General features: G+C 44.8%; 1 protein-coding gene across 2 annotated transcripts in view; it reads left to right on the top strand.

Moving 5' to 3' along the window:
- Nucleotides 1-5,627: 5,627 nt before the first annotated feature.
- The window catches only part of FBXL7 (F-box and leucine rich repeat protein 7), a 397,323-nt gene continuing 383,780 nt past the window's right edge, over nucleotides 5,628-19,170 (top strand). For both annotated transcript variants that reach the window (XM_006928101.5, XM_019812685.2), the window contains exon 1: nucleotides 5,628-6,143. In XM_006928101.5, the coding sequence (XP_006928163.1) occupies nucleotides 6,107-6,143 (37 nt within the window). In that variant the 5' untranslated portion in view covers nucleotides 5,628-6,106. The remainder of the gene's footprint in view (nucleotides 6,144-19,170) is intronic.

Below are 19,170 nucleotides of genomic sequence, written 5' to 3'. Positions count from 1 at the left end.
CAGCATGCTCAAGAGGAAAACTAAAGTCACCATAAATGTGAACAAAGTACCGTTTGGCTCATTTTTTCCTTTTACAAGCTAGATTTCTTATGACCATTTGAATATTTCCTAACACGGGTTTCATGAGAAACTTGATTTTGTCTACAGCATTCCCAAGGAAGCACGTGTTTAATGACTTGCTCCTTTGCACGCCTCTCAGCCTAAGTCTCGCTGAAGGAAAGACGTGCTCTGATTGGTTCCTGGCATTTGGGCTCCATTAATATAGTTATAGGCAGCCTGTCCATCATCAGCGCCAAGGGCAGGAGATTAACCTGAACTTGGGTGGCTCGACCCCCAGAGAAAATGGGGGCCTAAGGTGTTATAAGTCCAGCTGCTTTTGAATTCAATATTCTAAAAATGTGCTACTGGAAAAGAACGTATTCTTGCTACTCAGAGAGTGGATATATTTATTATAGTGGCTGAAAGGTCACTGCTGAAAAATAGAAACAGAGGGGTAAATATCAACTAAAACATAGGTTTTTCTACTCTTATGTTTTTGTTTTTGCAATCAGGTCTACATAGGACAAAGCAAATGGACAATTTCATTTAGCAATTCATCGACAGACTCTGTTAATTCTCATAAACCGAAATTCATGGTTTTGGGTATGGACCATTTTTGGCTTCTCTGCCTAAATCTAGACTCAGATGTAAATTTGATTAACACTAAGGAATCATTTCTCGTTAAGACTTTTGCCCTCCCAGGGGAGCATATGTGTATGAAGGGGATGTGGGAGGCATTGTAAATGGTAGCACAGAAAGGATATGCAGAAATAGTTCTTATGGCAAGAAAAGGGCTTCTTTTTTTCAAATTATACTTTTTTTTTTTAACGTTTTTTTTTTTTATTTATTTATTTTTGGGACAGAGAGAGACAGAGCATGAACGGGGGAGGGGCAGAGAGAGAGGGAGACACAGAATCGGAAACAGGCTCCAGGCTCTGAGCCCATCATCAGCCCAGAGCCCGACGCGGGGCTCGAACTCACGGACCGCGAGATCGTGACCTGGCTGAAGTCGGACGCTTAACCGGCTGCGCCACCCAGGCGCCCCTCAAATTATACTTTTATTTTGAGATAATTGTAGATTGTCTTGCACCTGTAAAAAAAGAATACAAATGGATCCCATTTATCCTTTACCCAACTTCTCCCCGTGGTCACATCTTATAACACTATAGTATAATGTCACGACCCTGATACTGACATGGAAACGGTTGAGATATATTCCTCATCATGAGAAATCTATGTTGCCCTTTCATAATCCTTCACTTCCCTTTTGAACTCACCTTAATCTGTTCAACCACGAAGCTGCTCTCCACTTCTAGGACTTTCATATTTTAAGAATTTGGGAAGGTTTTAGCCATTGTTTCTTCAAGTAGATTTTCAGCTCTTCCCTCTTTTTCATCTCCTTCTGAGATGCTGACGACACTAATGTTAGATCTTGTATCATAATCCCGCCTGTCCCTGTGGCTTTGTCCTTTTTTCAGACTATTTTCTCCTTGTTCTTCAGATTCAGTAATATCTATTGTCCTGTTTTCCAATTCACTGATTCTCTCTTTGGCCTCTTCCATTCTGTTGGTCAGCCCACCCACTGAGCTTTCCCATTTTGGTTCTGAAATTCCTGTTTGGCTCCTTCTTCATATCTTCTGTTCCTTTGCTCAGGCTTTCTGCTTGTTTCATGCATCACAAGCGTTTGTGTAATTGTTCACTGAGTACCTTTTTCTACGGCTGCCTTAAAATCTCTGCCCGATAATTCTAACATCTCCATCATCTTGGTGCTGGTTTCTGTTGATTGTCTTCTTTCGTTCATTTGAAATCTTCCTGGTACTTGGTATGACAAGTGTTTTCCATTGAAACCTGGTCATTTTCATATGCTACCACGAGACTATGGGTCGTAATATAAAGTTAACATATAATATTAATACATAAAGTTAAAGCTTTCTGTTTTTTTTTTTTTTTTTAAATTTTTTTTTTCAACGTTTATTTATTTTTGGGACAGAGAGAGACAGAGCATGAACGGGGGAGGGGCAGAGAGAGAGGGAGACACAGAATCGGAAACAGGCTCCAGGCTCTGAGCCATCAGCCCAGAGCCTGACGCGGGGCTCGAACTCACGGACCGCGAGATCGTGACCTGGCTGAAGTCAGACGCTTAACCGACTGCGCCACCCAGGCGCCCCTAAAGCTTTCTGTTTTAACTGTGCCGCCTTATCACTGCCAGGTGGAGATAGAAGTTCAGGTTTCCCACTCAACCACTGTTGACACTGGAGGCAAGGGGCTCCTCCTTACTGCTGGGTGGTGTGAGAATTTCTGGCTACCCACATCGTCTGTACTGATGCTGTGGTGGGGTTGCCCTGTGACTCCTGGATGCTGCTAAAAGTCCTGATTTGCTGCCAGGACATACTACTCTACTCTAGGTCTAGCAAGGAGGGAGGGAGCACTTGCTTACTCCCCACTTAGGGACAAGGGCAGGTGGGTAATCGGGGCAGCCTGATCATGGGCTCTCACTTGGCCAAGAAACCAACCATGACTTCCACAACTGACAAGCTCCCACTGGAAGCCCACAGTTGGAATCTTGGTGAAACTGGTTCCCAAAGCACAGGAACTGGTGCTCCCGGAACAAGGTTGGAAGGCACTGGTTGGAGAAAAACAAGTTGCCTAGTATTGTTGTTTTGGGGTAATTTAGAATGCTTACTTGTTTTTTGATCTTTTCAGTGGTTGCAGCCTCTTAAAAAAGGCAGAGAGAGAAAGTGGAATAACATTCAAAGTACTTTATCTCTTTGTTCAACACTCATTTACTCTGCAAGTTTTTACTGAGGAATTACTTTGTGTTAAAATTTTTGCTAGATATTAGGAACACAAGGGTGAAAACCACACTATCCTTTTCTCCATAAGCTTACAAATCTCTATGTGTTTGGTAACTTGGTTAAAATCATTTATTTGTACAATATCTTAATTAAAAAATCAAAATAAACACATGTGAATACATTTTTATTTTTGGCAGGAATTTTCCTTCTTTTTGCTTAACCATGTTTCCATGCAAGCTTTTATAGTAACTACGACAACACGTATTTATATTTTATAACCAGAAGATGTTAAAAATCAAGTGTTTTTTTTTTTTCTATTTTGTTTTAAACTGGGGTTTGTTAAACGGGATCATCTCTGTTTCCCCTTATGGTAGGCAATAGAGACTTGAGTATATGTAAAGACTTTAATTGCAAAGTTGATAAATGTCATTAGTCACTATAATTCACTTGTCACTGTTAGCTCTGCTCTGATATTAAAGACCCTGGGCCGTGACCCAACCATAAAGGGGTGACAGTGGCCAAGATGAATAATGGCTAGGTTGAGAGAGGCCGTGACCCCCTCTGTGAGAAGAAGACTTGAGAACCTCAATACATCTATCATTTACCACCTGGGTGACTCCACGTATTTAAAGTTTTGAGCCTCAGTTTCTTCTGCTGTCGGTGTCCTGACTCGTAGAGCTCAGAAGAAGGCCGGAGATCCTCAAAAAGACAACTGCATGTAAAAAAAAAAAAGCAGGTTGTTAGCTCTACTTTTGAGATGAGCTTCCATTGATCCACTACTTTTTGCTGGGTTTGTCTTCAATTACGCCCCCAAAAGGATCAGATTCGGGAAAGTTCCTTAAACAGTGATGGAAAGTTACAAAGACCAGGTGAGCGGAAAACCGCTTTGGATGAAGGTAATGTGGATTCAGCTCATTTCTGGATTGGGATTGGAGTCTCTGAAAATCCATTTAACTCTTCCCATTTTTTTCTATTAAATATTATTTATTTTGAGAGAGAGAGAGAAAGAGAAAGAGAAAGAGAGAGAGAGAGAGAGAGAGAGAGAGAGAGAGAGAGAGAAAACACATGTACAAGCAAGGGAGGGGCAGAGAGAGGGAGGGAGAGAGAGAGAGAGAAAACACATGTACAAGCAAGGGAGGGGCAGAGAGAGGGAGGGAGAGAGAGAGAGAGAAAACACATGTACAAGCAAGGGAGGGGCAGAGAGAGGGAGGGAGAGAGTCCCAAGCAGGCTCCAGGCGGTCAGCACAGAGCCCCATGCAGGGCTCCATCCCGCGAACTGTGAGATCATGGCCTGAGCTGAAATCAAGAATCAGACACTTAAATGACTGAGCCACCCAGATGCCCCTTCCAAATTTTGGACCCCCATACCTCCTATTTAGGGCCTGTGACACAAGATTTTAATTTAACACTAAGGATAAGGGAAACACATACTATCACCCAGGCAGTATGCTAGACTCTATATAAAAAGGTGAATTAAAATGGAGTCCTTAATCTCTTCGGACTAGGGAGGTTGAAATGTTACCAGAATGTTACCAAACCTATTTAAACCTGTTACCAGAATGTTACCAAACCTATTTAAACCTGTCCTTGAAAAGAGATACGTTTATGACATTTTCTTTCGATACATGATTTATCCTGCACACAAAGTCTGGACTTTAGAATATTGAAACATGATGTTTTATCTTATTTTTAAGAAAGACAATTGTGCCAAATTTAAGGAAATTACCCCAGTACAACCTCAATTTCTGCAGGTGGTTGAAAGCTCTTGAAGGAATAGGTAATTACAAAAGCCCTGGTTCTCCATGCAGTTGTATTACACATGCTTCTGTATTTTGCATGTATACGTATCATGACGTGTGATTCACTTAATTTATGTACGCATGTTTAATTTAATTTCATACATCTAACACCTATAAGAAGAAACTGTGCTGTGTGTTTGCCTCTCCTCAAAGAAATTTGCGCTGTGACGTCCCAGGTCTTTACAAAGATGCAATGTTACAGAATTTTAGGTATTTACACGGAAAGGGACTCCATCACGAGGAACTTGCTTTTTCTGTTTAATGCAGGGAATACCAAAGGGCCCCTTTAAGGCTCTAGAAGTGCCAGATAAGTCTCCAAAAGAGGTTGTGATGTATTAAACAAAGGATATCACCAACCAGGAGGAGGAAAAAAAAAAAAAATCATCGAAACGGGGAGAAAAATACACTTCCTGGCTAGGAAGCTCTTAAAAGTTCTGAGCCAGGAAACCTTCCACCGGGGCGGGGAATGTCTTTGGCTCTCCAGTGACTCCCTGCTAAGTTCCCCTCAAGTTTTCCCTCCCTCTCTCCTCCATTCCCCGCCTCAGTCCCCAAACGTGGGAGCCACAGGAGAATGCCCGCAGAGATACCTGACTTTGTCAGACAGAACCAGACTCCGGTGCCTGTTTATTTTAAAGGACCCCGCACCCAAAATAGGCCGTATCGGCAGGCAAACCCGAGGGATTCCAAACGGCGCCTGGAAGCTCATCTTACAAGTCGGGGGCCAAGCCTGCAAAAGAACAATAGTAAAACAGAGCCAGGAGCGCGTTCCTCCGTTCAAACTGCTTCCCCGGTGGCGCCCGGGCCTGCGGCGAGGCCGGGGCCGGGAGCCGGAGCCCCGAAAAGGCGCGCTGCCCCTTTAAAAGGCCGCGCATCTCCGGGCCGGCCTTCCTCCCCGGGGCTCCAGCTGTGATTGACGCTGGGCGGCGAGAGGAGGCGCCTGGCGCTAACAAAAGTCCGGCCCGCGGGCGAGCGGCGCCGGGCCGCGAGTCTCTGCTCGCTCGGGGCACCCGCAACAAGTGGCCGCCGCGCCCTCCCCGGGGAAGCCGCGGGCGCGCAGGGGCGCCGGGAGGAGGCGGCCGAGCCGGGGAGCCCCGGCCGCCCGCGCGGCTCAGCGCCCACCGCAGAGGGATCGGGGCGGGCGGATGGGGACCCGGCGGCGGCGGCGCGGCGAGCCTCTGGGCGGCCCCGGGGCGCGGGCTCTCCGCGGCGCTGCGCCCGCTGGCCCGGAACGCGGATTCTAAGAGCGGCGGCTGCCCCCGGCCCCACCCGGAGCCATCGGGGGTGCCAGGCGGGGACGCAGCGCCCCCTCCCACCGGAGTGCAAGGGGCCGCCCCCCGGCCGGAGCCTGGCCCCGGAGCGTGGGGTATGCGCAGCTAACGGTCCCGTCGGGCGGGCTTTCCTCTGGCGGAGCGCGCAGGCGGTGCGCCCCAGCTATGGAGTGTCCGGGGAGACGGCGGGCATGACGGCGGCAGGATGGGCGCGAACAATGGCAAACAGTACGGCAGTGAGGGTGAGTGGGCCGCCCGTCCTCAGCCCCCGGATCGCGCCTCCCTCCTCTCTCTCCCCCTCGCCCTCCCGTCTGGGGAGGAAGGTTCTCGCACGCTACCGTGGCGCACCCCTGCTCGGCACCCGATCGGGGCCGTCACCTTTCCCTTTGGCGCTGAGCGTTCGGGGGCCCCGAGGATGCGTTCCCACCGTGGGGGGCTCTTTAAGCAACTTCCCAGGTTGTCTTTGGGAGGGCTCGAGTTGCATTTCTGCCGTATTTCTGAGCACATGTGCCTCAACTTTCCTTCCCTAAGCATCTGGGGTTTAGGGCGATGGTTTGGCAGATGGCGGAAGACGGTTTTGAAAAATAACGCTGAGAAAACTTTCCCAGGCCTTTGTGCTCCAGTCCCCGGGACTCTCCTGTAAGCAGGAACAACTTCTGGAAGAAGAAGTTAAGTTTCCATTCTCAGCTCAAGGCCCCTGAGCTGACGGTTTCGTGAAACACCACCTATGGGCCTCGCGAGGCGAGGAGTGGCCGGGGGCTTTGTCTGGTCTCTCTCGGGGCTCAGGACGGGTGAAGGACCATCTGTTACGTGGGGCTGGAAATTGCACAGAAATATTGCCTGTCAAGTGGGAAGTTGGAAGTTGGGGAAACTTTAAACTCCACCTACCCCTAAAAGGATGATGGATGTGTGGGTTGGCTTCTCCCTCGCTCCTCCTCCTCTTTGCATAAAACCGCAGTATTGTAACCGAGTTGATTAACAGCTTGCCCCCGATTTGCATCCTGCATAGGCATTTCCCGCGGTTCAAAAGTTGGGAAGGTTTGTCTTTCGCGAACTTGGCTGGAGGGGAGTGGAAGAGACAGGATCGCTTTTATACCGCCCCCCCACCCCCTCCCACCCCCTCCCCAGGACAGGCTGTTACGAACCGGGTCCAGCGCCTGCAGACTGGTGGGAATGCAGAGTGGCTCTTCAGCATGTGGTGTTAGGGAAACTTCTATCATCCTGTTCAAAACTTTGAGGTGTGGTCACAGAACGTGGACGTCTATCCCCATGTGTGTCTGTGTTCCTTCTCAGGAGCTTTGCGCAATTACAGCAAATTTACCCGCCCTAAAAAAACCATACCCACAAGAACCTTTTGTTTAAATCATTCTTTTCCAGATCACAATGTTTTGAATTGCATCTATATAGTCTCCTTATTCTGGGCAGTTTTGTGGGAGAGATTTTTTTTTTTTTTTTTGATAATTAAAAACAAAAAAGTTTAGCAGTTGTCTTTTTAAATAGCCCATGCGAAAATATGCCAACAAAGATTATTGGAGAATCTTGGCCACTGCCCAGAACTTCTTAATGTTTTAAAAATTTGTGGAATAATGAAAGATTAAGCCTTCTTACTCTGGGTATTAAAAAGCTTTCAGGGCGTAAAATGTGTGCTTGTCAATTCTGGATGTGCATACATTGTGATCCTTGAACACTGTTGGGCGGTGGGGAGGACGCCCCAAGAGTTAAGTGGAATCAGGGCTCTGTGTTGTTGAATGAAACCACTCCCAACACCCCTGATTCTCTGCAACTTGTTCTTCTATCCCAGCGTTCTCGTATGGTGCGGTGTGTGGTGTATGACGACTTCCTGTCTGAACAGTGGAGTTTTCAACCCTTGGGAGAGAAAAGGAGAGACAGAGAACTAATGATCTCCAGCTGTTATCCGTAAATGCTACCTCTGCATTTTCACTTCGGCTGAAGTGAAATTTTACTGGGATCAGATTTAGATACACTGTGGAACTTTTTATAGGGAAAGCCTCTTGGGCTCAGCTGATTCGGGGGAACCAATAGGAAGCTTCGGGCGGTAACTGGGTTTTGGCTGGAGGGACACATTGTGCTTAGTTTTCATAGACTCTGTTCAAATGCTGGGAGATTCCTCTGTGATCGGTAAGGAAAAAATAAGAGAAAGAGAAGTAACGTGAACTTAAAAAAAACATCTTTCCCCCAGTGACATTAGACCTCTCGTACATAGGGTTATAACATATGTACAGTAGACCATTGAACAACGTGTGGCTTAGGGGCACCAACTTCCCCTGGAGTCTAAAATCTGAGTATAACTTTTGACGCATCCCAAACTTAACCACAAGAGCCTACTGTTGACCAAAGCTTTACTGATAGCAGACAGTTGATTTATACTCATGCGTACATATTTTGTATGTTATATGTGTTACATACTGCATTCTTAGAGCTAGAGCAAAGAAAATGTTATTAAGAAAGTCTTAAGGAAGAGAACATAGATTTGCAATTCCGTACCGTGTTTATAAAAAAAATTTACATGTAAGTGACTCCACACAGTTCAAACCCCGGTTGTACAAAGGTCAACTGTAATTGGTATTGGCCAGCTTTGTTACAGTGTGTCATTGGGTGGTAACATACATGCAGATAAGCCTGTTGGAATTCAACATGTCAGTGTCACCTTGTTTTTTAATCTAAGATGTCAAATTTCAAAGAGAGTGGACTCAACCCTTCAACACAGTATCTCCATTAAGGAGACTGAGACTTAAGACAGTTTCAGTAGGTTTAGTACAAGTTAGGTATACTTTGGAGTAAGATTTATTTCAGAGATTTATTTCAAACCATACCTAACTTGAAATGAAAGCGGGAAATTATTAGTGGATGCATATCCATAGAATGCAGTGAGAGACCGCTCCACTCTGAAACATAGGTGTTTGAGTATACTTTAAAAATCTGTACTTTAGGGGCGCCTGGGTGGCTCAGTCGGTTAAGCGTCCGACTTCAACTCAGGTAACGATCTCGCGGTCCGTGAGTTCGAGCCCCGCGTCGGGCTCTGGGCTGATGGCTCAGAGCCTGGAGCCTGCTTCCGATTCTGTGTCTCCCTCTCTCTTTGCCCCTCCCCTATTCATGCTCTGTCTTTCTCTGTCTCAAAAATAAATAAATGTTAAAAAAAATTAAAGAAAAATCTGTACTTTAAGTATATTTTAGGGTTGACACCACCAATGTAAATGCAAGCCACCTGCCTTTTACAGTGAGTGTTCAATTATTGGAATGTTTAAAACTTCAGGATTTCTTATGTAATCTTATTTCTCCTGCTACTGAAAAGCACTCTGTACATTAAAACAACACAAATGCTTCCCGAGGCTTACTGTAGCAGGTGCAACAGGGCAGACATTTCCAGTTCTGTGTAATTCAAGGATGCGTGTGGCATAAGCATCACCCTGGAGCTTGTGAACAATGCAGAATCTTGGGCTCCTCCTAGAATTGAATCATTTATCACGTACTTGTTAAAACTTGGGGAAGTTCTTGTGTAGGGCAGAGCATTAATTTGGGAGTCTGTACATTTGAGTCCTGCTTCAATTTACCTTCTGTGACCTTGCTCAGTTCTCCTGAAATCATGGTTTTCTCTTTTCTTTCCTTTCCTTTCCTTTCCTTTTCTTTTCTTTTCTTTTCTTTTCTTTTCTTTTCTTTTCTTTTCTTTTCTTTTCTTTTCTTTTCTTTTCTTTTCTTTTCTTCTCCTATTCTCTTCTTTCTTCTTCCTTCCTTCCTTCCTTCCTTCCTTTCGAGTGAGGAGAGAAATTCCTTATTGGCATTACTTGTCAAGATCTAATTCTTGAGTACATGGTCATTCATTTTATTTTGCTCTCCTAATGCCTTAATGGACCACTTAATGGAGATTAACCTTGGAAGGTGTGTTATAATAGGGAATATAGTAAATATAATATATAGGGAATATCATAATAGGGAAGTTAAGACTGTTAGTTATTGCCATGAAATCCACAAGCGCCCCTCCCCCCTTGCCACCCTCTTTTCCTTCACCTCTGTCTTCTTCACTTGTTCCCCCCACCCCTCACCTCTCCTAATAAATCAGTCCTGGACTCCCTGCTTTTCTTCCAAAAATCAAAATCTGTGTAAATAATGGGCGTTTCCAAAGTGTTTTCTTTTGCTAAATACTCAGTGACTATTCAGGTTAATGGTTTAATTTGTAACCCCATCTCCTTCTCCCCCCCACTGCCAACTTGGATTTTGCTCCAGGAAAAAGTTACCATGCCAATCCTGATCTTTAGATTTCTAGAAACATACGTGAATGTCTAAATGATTAGGATGTTCTGATAAATTCTTTCAGGGAAGGCTGTTTTTTTTTTCCCCCTTTCTCTTCTTTCATAAGGTGTCAATTTCAGCCTGTGTGTAGAAATCTGGAGAATGAGTTGGAGTGAAGCTTGTGACCATTAGCTTTGGCTCCAGTTAAGTCAAAGAAACAAATCTCCCTGTTCTAGTAGGAAGGGACCGGCTGCTTTCCCTTCCTTTTAAGGTGTCTGAGCCTCACCCTCACTCACTCAGTAGTTTCAGCTTTAATACGCAGTTAACAGCTCCTTTGCAAACTCCTGGGTGTTGTTGAATTGGAGCCGATGAGGACACCGTGATGGGGTTTGACTCTTGGTTTCTCTGCTGCTCTTATCAAGTGCCTTGGGTGCCCTTTCACCGTCTCAGACCTGTGCTGTCGGATATCAGGATAGTCAGCTGCCCGAACGCATAAATCATCACTAATCCATCACCACCTCGGGAAACAGATCTTGGAATAATGATAATAATGGCAGCTAATGTTTATTGAAAGTTTCCTGTGTCCAAGCATTCTTCTAAGCCATTGACGTACACTGACTCACGTAACCCTCATGACAGTCGTAAAGGCAGGCACTCCTAAGGTCCTCATTTTACCAATGGGGAAACACAGCTGTAGAGAACATGACCTTTTCCCCCAGGTCCTACAGCTGGTGTAGGTGGCACTGGGACTCCCAGCCAAGTAAGCCCAGAGTCACTTATTCGTTCGTTCAACTAATGTATGTTGACTTCTTATTTCTTACTATGTGCCAGGAACTCTTCTGGATAGTTGGGATACATCAGTAAACGGAGTAAGATCCTGTACTCGTCAATCTTTTCTTCGTGAGTGTGTGTGTGTGTGTGTGTGCGCGTGTGTGCGCGTGTGTATGTGCGCGCATACACGTTGGGAGGGAGGGGAAGTGGAACAATTAACGTGTGCATACACACCCAGTAATTCAGTCACCCTTGTGATACATCCTAAGGGGCTAATGTCTCTGAATAAAAACAGTCATCAGATTATTTGGAGACTGGGAGGACGAGACTGTTGCAATTTTAGTCAGTCACTGTTGGCCTTTTTGAAAAGTTGACATTTGGACCAGGACTTAAAGGAAGTGAAAGATCCTTGAGGATCCATCCAGGTAGCACATTGACTATAACTTGGAACCACTGTGTTATACCAAGGTGAATACGTTCTGTTCTGGGGAGCGTAAGTCATCATTTTATGCAAGGTAACATCATTAGCTCTCCATAATAGCTACAGTGGAACCGAGTCAGTTTTGGTCACTGGGCATTTTTTTTTTTTTTTGGCCTAGAATCTTTGCAAATATCTTTTTATCTAATTATATTACATTAGCTGTGTTGTGACTGCTTTTGGGTCGGGGAAGCCTAGGACCAGGGGATATTGTCTGACTTCACTGGATATGTGAAGATAACCCCAAAGATCTCCAAAGTTCTTAGATAGAGATAGGTCTTCATCTTTTGCCCCCGGTAAATAATTTCATTCTGATGACAATCAAGAGAAACTGTACTGATTCTACTGTTCGGTTTAAATCAAAGCATTAGTGTAGCTCATGGGACCATCTTGGATCTGAGGGTGAGAAGAGATTTTCAGAGATTTGGGGAATCTTTTATGTTTAAAATGAGAAGGAAAAGAGAGGGAGCGTTTGTTTTCCCTTGAGAGTCAACTCACAAAACCTTTGTCTTGCCTCCCTCTGCCCTTTGAGAGAAAACGAATTCTGGATTGGTTTTGAGTAACTAATAACTTTTGCCTTCAGCCTTTATCTACTGGTGTCCCTCTGGAAGCTGGGCAGATTACTTGGCTGTGTAACTGGTGGGGCAGTCTAGATAGGGATTTTAAGATGGCGTTAAGGATGTATTAAAATATATGACATAATCTTGAATAAAATCAAGAGTGAGTCAATTCTCTGAATAATGAAGAAGGGAATAAATGAAGTTTAGAAACTTAACTCATTAAAGGGGCGCCTGGGTGGCTCCATGGGTTGGGCTTCCGACTTGAGCTCAGGTCAAGATCTTGAGGTCAGTGCGTTCGAGGCCTGCATCAGGTTGTGTGCTGGTAGGGGGTGGGGTGGGGTGGGGTGGGGTGGGGGTGGGGTGGCTGGAGCCTGCTTTGAATTCTGTCTCCCTCTTTCTCTGCCCCTCCCCCACTCATGCTCTGTCTCTCTCTCTCTCTCTCTCTCTCTCTCAAAAATAAATAAATGTTAAAAAAAAAAGAAAATTCATTAAAAAATAGTATTTGAAGAACTGTCGTGCTGAAAAAATTAAATCGCAAGATGCCGAGCAACGACCAATTGTATTTGAGTTACTAGAGGGTAGATTTGGCCGCGTCTGAGTAAGACCCCATGATTGGAGCTGACCACCTCTGAGATAGGCTTCCCAGTGAGTGAGTCATTAGACATGGGAAGGAGGTGATTACAATAAAGGATGATGTGCTAGAGATTTCTACATTGACCGAGGGGTATGTTATAGGACCCTATGCCCAGTTCCCTTGCAAATATTCGGTCATGTGAAGTTATGTTTGATAAAGGGTTATTGTTTGATTCTAACTCATTTTACTGCTTCACTTCCCTCTCCCGAATACAGCTCTATCATTTTAGGTGTTAAAAAATATTTCCCCACTTTCCCTGGGTTATTCTCTTTCTCTCTCTTCGTCTCCACCTGTTACATGTTTGTGTTTATGTCTAGCTAGATATATTTAGGTGTTAATTCGAAAAATCTACTGATTTTATTGACTTTCCTGCCTTCTGTGAACATAAGCTCCAGCACCAAAAATTGGGTTTGATAAGTGGCTTGTCCGTATTTTCAGTGTAGTAATGGACACTGACTCTACCTATGGTGTTACTTTTCACTTTTATTATTAACCCTGAAACATGTTGATCTGCTGAACTTGAAGCAAGACCTTTAACTGTGCTCATGTTGAGTGTCTTGAATACACGGTTTACCTTGTACATAAGACTTTTAATTGGCATTACTGGTTAGTGAAATTCGATCAGAAGCTGCAAATTGCCTGGGATCACACAAAGACAGCATCTTCCCAAGAAGCTCTGATATTTTGTTCCGCACGATGTGTACCATGAGTGAGACGTAGCAACAGATCTTCTGCGTAGTAATGGAGGCCAGATCAGCTGACCTTTGCCAGAATGTAGCTCTTTTTTGTTTTCGTTTTTTTGGTTCTAGTTACAGAAATTTCGAACCCTTCTTCCACCTACTCACGGCATTAAATCTGCAGGGAGAATAGACTTGCTCTAAAAACGTTCAGTCTCTGAGAAGCTAGGCAGGGATGCAGATGCTTTTAGAGCAAGATGAGAAGTCCTGATTCACAGGAGGACCCTGCTTCCCCACGTGTGCTAAGTGTGGAGGTAAGTGGTCAGGGGAAAGTGTGAATAGGGATAGAGTTACTCTCTAAACGAGGACAGCTCTGGATAGTACCTGCGCTTCCAGAAGTATCTAAAGGATGTTTCTGAAACAACAGCAACAAACAGGTGAGTTGGATTGACTGTAGCTTAGACCCTTGGGAGAAGCTAAATGTTTGTTAAGAGACTTTCCCTAGTTGTTCCCTCAAATCCTCATGTGGTTTATTTCATGGAAAGTGATTCCTGCAGGTTCTGTAAGTGAAGACCTTGAAATGTTTCAGAAAAGGGCAGGACCATCTCACTAGGGTCCCTAGTCAGGGTCCCTCTCAAACATGCACATTGCCACAAAGGAGAATGGCAGCCTTTGGGCAGATGCCCTTAAAATATGCTAGCCGATGGGGTGCCTGGGTGGCTCAGTCAGCTGAGTGTCCGACTTTGGCTCAGGTCATGATCTCGCAATTCGTGGGTTTGAGCCCCCTGTTGGGCTCCGTCCTGACAGCTCAGAGCCTGGAGCCTGATTTGGATTCTGTGTCTCCCTCTCTCTCTGCCCCTTCCCGGTTCCTGCTCTGTCTCTCCCTCCTTCAAAAATAAATAAACATTTAAAAAAATGTGCTAGTTAATGCCCCAAAGATGGACAACTTTAAAATGTCTGACATGAATAATCATTAACCATCTCTGAATTTTCCTCGGTAATGAAGTATAAACACATGGTCAACATTTTCCCCATTCCATGGTTGAAGAAGTGTAGACTGTTTCTGGAGCCGTAAATCTCTATTAGGTCCTGCATTAGATGTGCTCATTCTATCAATTCCTATTTAAATTTGAAACCAGTAACAAAATGAAAAACAGTTGTTAACACTGCATGAACTCATAATTGTAACGTTAGAAGCCTTGAGCAATGTGTAGAAATGTTATTAAAACATTTTTTGTTTGCTACCCTTTCTGTGGTAAATTCCTTAGCAGCATTTTTCAAGCAGATGCAGCCGTGGAAAGTGCATCAAAATTTGTAGAGAAAAATTTCAGGAATTATTCGTGTACTTGTGGATTGACCTTCTGGCTGCAAGTAACCCACTTCTTGGCAAGGTGGAGAAGTCAGGAAAAGGCTACTTAGACATGTAGTACAACCCGCTGGCCCGGTGAAGTACTCGGGTCAGATCATGGTAGCATCTGGGTTAAGCCCAAGTCACAAGGCCAGGCCTGACGGGTTCTAACTGTCAGATGGAGGTCAGAGCCCAGAAGGAGCAGCAGGTAGGAGACCTCGAGTGCCCTGGAAGAAGGAACACAAGTTCAAGGAGGGGGGAAAAGAACAAATTCAGAGAGAATGGGAATGAGGGCAATGGTTGTCTCCTAATGTAAAGAACAGGATCAATGTTGCGCTCAACTCTTGCTTTCTTAAAAACATCTCAGCCCGCGCGGCCCCTGGGTGGCTTAGTTGTTTGAGTGCCCGGCTTCGGCTCAGGTCATGATCTCGTGGTTCGTGGGTTCAAGCCCCTTGTGGGCTGTGGGCTGACAGCTCAGGGCCTGGAGCCTGCTTCGGATTCTGTCTCCTTTGCCCCTTCCCCACTCACACACACTCTCTCTCTCCCTCTCTCTCTCTCAAAAATAATAAAAAAATCTGAGCTCACAGATCAAAATGATTATTAATAAATACTAGTATTTCCAAGTTTATTCTATTTGCTGTCAGTTTAGTAACAGTAATTCACATTTATTGAGCACTTACTAGGTGCCGCCTTCCCCCTCTGTGCACTCTACACACGCTTTTCTTGTAGTTCATGGCAGCCGCTCAGGGGGCACTGATGACTCCATTTTACAGGTGCCAACAGGGAAGCCGAGAGGCTCATCCCTACCCAGGGCGCACAGCTGCTGAGCGGTCCGTGACAACGGCAGTCCCTGGTGGCGCCGGAGTCTGTGGCCATTTCTGCTGTGCCCATGACCCCCTCCTGCCTGTCATTGTAGGTGTGCAGCCAAAACTTTTCCCAATCTTTGTTTTGTTTGTGTATTTCAAAGAAGTGCAGTGGCTGAGAAGTAGCCCTTAAACAAAAAAAAATGGTGACAGTTTTATGGATTAGGAGATCCAACATGGAAAACTTTTTTTTTCTTCTAATTTTCTTTAATTTTTTTGAGAGAGGGCACAAGCAGGGGAGGGGCAGAGAGAGTGACAGAGTGTGAGGGAGAGAGAGAATATTAAGCAGGTTCCATGCCCAACACAGAGCCTGAGGCGGGTGCTCGATCCCACAATCCTGGGGCCACTGACCTGAGCCAAAATCAAGAGTCAGCCTGAAGCAGGCTCCAGGCTCTGAGCTGTCAGCACAGAGCCCGACACGGGGCTCGAACCCACGAACTGTGAAATCATGACCTGAGCCAAAGTCAGACGCTTGACGGACGGAGCCACCCAGGCGCCCCGAAGGATGTGTTTTGAAGGAAACTCTCAACTCATTTGACCTGGGTCTCCCAGGGATAGATTACCTGTTCATTAGGCAACAACCTGCCGACAAACTGGCGGGCTAACGAGCGTCTATAATGGCATCAGCACGTGAAATAATTAGCATATTCTGTACCGTCTGCCTGAAATGCCATCCTCTGGATTCTCCACAGCATTATGTACTTGTCGCTGGCCTTTGTTCTGGGTAGCCTGGGGACCTGCTCCCAAACAAAAGCTAGCGGAGGACTGAGAGAGGTGCACACGTTTTCTTTCCTCCCTCAACAGTCGATGGGTTCTACCTTCTATTTCCCTCTGGTTGCAGAACCGTGGATTTGAAACAGCTGTTAATACGGAGAATTATTCCAATATGTACTGGGGAATTTGGCCTTCTCCTTTGCCAGCTCCTGGGAGACTTCTCCATAAGTATGTCTCTGAAATTGCTTTGGAAACTATAAAGCGTTTCAGACATTAATCTTATTCATCGCCACAGGGACCGTGGAAGGGGCGTCCGTCATTATCCCCAGTTTATAGGTGAGGAAACTGAGGCCTCGACAGAGTAAGTGACTTGCCTTGATTTTACGCTGAAGATTAGGTGAGGTCATTTTGATTCTAAATATACTACACTTTCCACGATACCATCACTCCCCCTTCGGTGCTACAGGAAAACAAGAATATAATCCTGCTAGAGGGTTATCACCAGGAATTCTTGGCAGTATTTTATTTATTTATTAATCTATCTGTTTATTTATTTATTTTTAGAGAGAGAGGGTGCAAGTGAGTGAGGGGTTGAGAGAGGGGAGAGAGAGAGAAGCAGAGCTCGCCTGAAGCGGGGCCTGAGATCACCCCGTGCCGGTCTCAAACTCAGGAACCTTGAGATCATGACCTGAGCCAAAGTCAGATGCGTCACCAGCCGAGCCCCCGGGTGCCTTTGACGGTATTTTAAATTGCTCTCACCCCAGGATAGAAATGGGGATCTGCAAGCATCCATCCTTCAATCGCTTTTCAGCTCTGCTAGACGCAGAGAAGTCTGCCTTCCGAGTGGTCATACCCAGCCATGGGTGTGCGGGAGCAGCCTCATGGTGATAAGATGATCAGAATGAGAATGCGGAGTAAATTGTTGGAAATATTGGTGACAAGGGAGGGGGGCTTGGTAGTTCAGCCACTTAAGCATCCAGTTTCGGCTCAGGTCATGATCTCATGGTTTGTGAGTTCAGGCCCTGCATGGGGCTCTCTGCTGTCCCTGCGGAGCCCGCTTTGGATCCTCTGTCCCCTTCTCCCTGCCCCTCCCCAGCTCTTGCTCTCATGCATGTGCGCGCTCTCCCTCTCAAAAATAATAAACATAAGAAACAAAACATGTTCACAGCAAGATGACATTATTGTTTGGAGTGCCCTTGCTAGTTGGCAAAACTCAGGTGGGGCCTGGAGGGGTGTTTCCCTCCCTGACAACGTCTGCTCCGGATGCTTTAGAGAAAGTTATGTCACTGCCAGGGAGATCAGAGAATCACCTCTAAAACTGGGGACTCTGAGCGTGACAGGAATCCTGGTCCTCTTCCATCTTCTCTGTCCTTTGCTGTTGAATGACCACCTTTCCCAGAGGCCTTTGGAAGTGGTGAGGGCCTGGGGCAGGTCTTTTAGGATGAGTTGGTATGAAGTCACTGAGGTTCTATCATTGTGATAGAAATTCGCGTTGTTCATTTAGTCTTTAATTGCTTTACTCTCCAGGCACTGTCTTCTAGCTTAGTCTCATTTGTTTTTCTATTTCTTGGTCCTTTGTATTCATTCATTATTCATCCTACATGTGTTCCCCCAGATGTGACTGCAACCCTGCTCATAGAGTAGGCCTGAAGTACACGTTTTTGTTGTTAAATGATGAAATGAACATGAATCTGTGGCCATGGTCTTTGTTGGATCTAAGAAAGGCTCATGAAAACGCTGTAGTAGTTTCATGAGTGTTTCTGGGACTCAGACATTTTAACTCTAAAAACATATTTTTCTGGACACGTGTCTTCTTCCGAGGATATTCTAACTTGGACCCTCATTTTTTATCAGGCAGTGCCATCTTCTTATGGATGAAATAGTGTAACTTGTGTATTTAAGGAACAATGAAATGTCTGTTTTTTAGGATTGCTGAAGGCAATTGTTGAAGACTTTGACTTCACTGCCTTACAGTATTTCAACTGTTTTCGTGATTAGTATTGAGTGGGACACTGCTGTGTATATTTTATTGAAAAGTATATTGTTGGGTCATATTTGCCTAAACGGACTTGGAAGTTGGTTTTATGCGACAATTTAAGCAAATCATTAACCTAGAACACATTTATAAAATGTGGTCTTTAAATTAATAAACGATTCCTTTGGCCCTGTGTTCTCTGGATTAAACGTTCATAGGGTTCTAAATCTTTTTAAATTTGTATATTGCTCTACTTCATGCTAAGCGCCTTGGGTCTCCATTTTTATCTTTATTCTTATGCAAAATATAAAAGTTATTATGTGTGTCTGGCATGATTGGAATGGCTTCTAGATCTTATGCCTCTGGCTTCCCACATTACTAAAATCAGAAGTGATTGAGGGAAAAAAAACCATTATTGAGCTGTGTGTGTGGTATATGGATGTGTTCGTGTACTTGAAACCATACTTAAATAACCCTTTTCTATAAATTAAGTGAAATCTATTATTCTTCACACCTATTTTTTTCCCCCCTGTGGGTGGAGAGAAATACATATCCTATGAGGAATTTAAGAAATACAACTAAAATTAAAATGGCATTTGTTTCTCTAATAATACGGTATGGTAGAGGAATAGCTTCAAACAAAAGGATACCATAGGAATTGGGCGAAAGAAAAAACAAATAGCCCAACACAGGAGCTTTTTGAGATGGAGCTTAGGATAGAGGTACCGTACTGTATGAACAAGGACTTGAAATAGTTCTATGACCTGAAATCCACTTGAAGCTGTATGGTTTCGTTTGTTTACCCGAATGTGTGTTCTGCTCACATGAATGGATGTAATATCTCATTGGTGGGAATTTTACATTGCATGACACTGAGCCTGGTTGACATTTGCTTTGAAGTGGCAGAATGTGCATTCGGAATCATAGGCAACATTGACATGCTCATTTTTGTCTTTTTAAAAAAAATTTTTCAAGATCAATGGCTACTCCATTGGTTGGAA

The sequence above is a fragment of the Felis catus genome, chromosome A1, assembly GCF_018350175.1.
Source record: "Felis catus isolate Fca126 chromosome A1, F.catus_Fca126_mat1.0, whole genome shotgun sequence".
In the NCBI taxonomy this organism is placed as follows: domain Eukaryota; kingdom Metazoa; phylum Chordata; class Mammalia; order Carnivora; family Felidae; genus Felis; species Felis catus.
The sequence above is the reverse complement of the archived record's forward strand: the minus strand, read 5'-3'. Positions and strand labels throughout refer to the sequence as shown.